The sequence below is a fragment of the Eurypyga helias genome, unplaced genomic scaffold (assembly GCF_000690775.1).
Source record: "Eurypyga helias isolate BGI_N326 unplaced genomic scaffold, ASM69077v1 scaffold46957, whole genome shotgun sequence".
Taxonomy (NCBI): Eukaryota; Metazoa; Chordata; class Aves; order Eurypygiformes; family Eurypygidae; genus Eurypyga; species Eurypyga helias.
Window position 1 is genome coordinate 5,780 of NW_010264528.1, and position 1,682 is coordinate 7,461.

Consider the following 1,682-nt stretch of genomic DNA (forward strand, 5'->3'; position numbering starts at 1 on the left):
ACGTGCTCTTTCCAGATTTACACACAGCAGCACATGAAAGCTCTTGTTTCAAAACAGAGAGCATACACACTGGTTTCAGGCACGTATCCATGTCCCTACCACTGGTTAGGAATGGTTTAAGTAAAGAATGCCCTTAACTAGGTAACTTAATTGGCTCTACATGACTTGAGAGCTTTTCCACTGACTTGTCTTTGAACATCTATGGTCACCTGAGATGCTACAAGTGCAGCTGACTTCCATGAAAAGTTTCTTTCATCCTTTGGTTACACCAAGGATCTGTGTAATACACATTTTGAAAATGGGCAAGATGCAGTGGATTGTTTGAACTCCAACAAATATCACTGGAAAAAAAGACTTATAAATATACTAATGATTCACTCTCTGACTTCCAGGCTCACTGATTTCCCTTTCATATACTGTGTAGCTTTGAAAGCAAATATCTTACTTTCATTTAGCAACATTTAAATGTAACTGTTACTCTTACTAGAAGAAACAAGATGTATATATTCCTCTGGACTTTTTTCCACCAACACCCTTTACTGCAAAGCAAAAACCTTCCTAACTCCCTTCTATCTGCAGCAAGTTTTAAGCCTGTCTACTACACAAATACTCATTTAAAGGCCCAACAGAAGGTATCACCTAATTGCTGCTCCAGCTTCACGGATGGTCAGTCCTACAGAAGGTTCAGAACAGCACATTCCACGTGCAAAAAGAAGGGAAAAAAAAACCAAATTGAGAAAGACGATTTTCTAATGAATTTGTGGTACATAGTAACTAACTCTGAACATCCAACTTACTTTTAATAACAGTTACAAGGAACAGAAAGGAGTCTGAATTTGCATAGCAACAAAACTAGTCACGAGCTTCAAGCCATTCTACCCAGGTTTAGAAGTGAACATATCTGTCAACAGTCCCAAATTACCACAGAACTCTTGATTTGGCTCAAGAACCACGTTAGATTGGGAAAAATCCACTGCTTGCAAAACAATCACTTGAAAAACACATTAATATTTCATCCTTCTGGCACTCTGTAAGGCCCTGTATAAAAAAATAAGATACCCTGAACAATCACATTGAGCAGTTCTGGTCTGGACCAACAACATGACTGTGCCCAGAACAAACAGGACACACCAACACAACTCTACTACTTAAACTAAGAGGTGCACAAACGAAACTTACCATTAGAGGGAGTCTTCAGTTTTAAACTTGCCACCAACATAGGGAACATACTGAAGGACCAGTTTCCAGTCTGTGAGCCATATTAAACCAGTACCAGCTACACCACCCCATGTAACAAGGGTGGGAGTCCTAAAGAAGAGACACACACGAGTAGAGGTAAACAACATTCATTCTCCACTGAGAAAGGTCTGGCAAATGCTATGGGTACCTAAGAAGGTAATTGCAAACAAGAAAAAAGCTTGGCAGAAATCTTTAAAGAATCTCACACAGACAGAAAAGTATTATTCCCCAGGGCAACAAAGACATTTACAGGAAAGGATTGACATGCTTTTAAATAAAAAAGGGCATTACCAAGTTAAGAAAGTACATCCTTGGTTTTTTAAACTACTCTACTGCTATAGCTCACGTGCCCTTTATTCTAGCCCACAGGCTACCTCGTTCACCCTCACACAACCCCGCAAAGCGGCACCTGCTGGCACTGCAACAAACACTGAGAGCTCTGA

General features: G+C 40.0%; 1 protein-coding gene across 1 annotated transcript; it reads right to left on the bottom strand.

The window, feature by feature from the left end:
• Positions 1 to 1,181: 1,181 nt before the first annotated feature.
• LOC104513160 (cytochrome b-c1 complex subunit 10) lies at positions 1,182 to 1,308 on the bottom strand (the record flags this gene model as incomplete). The annotated part of the gene is made up of 1 exon (XM_010156410.1): positions 1,182 to 1,308. A coding segment is annotated over one exon (127 nt), but the record flags the coding sequence as incomplete, so codon positions are not given.
• Positions 1,309 to 1,682: the final 374 nt, after the last annotated feature.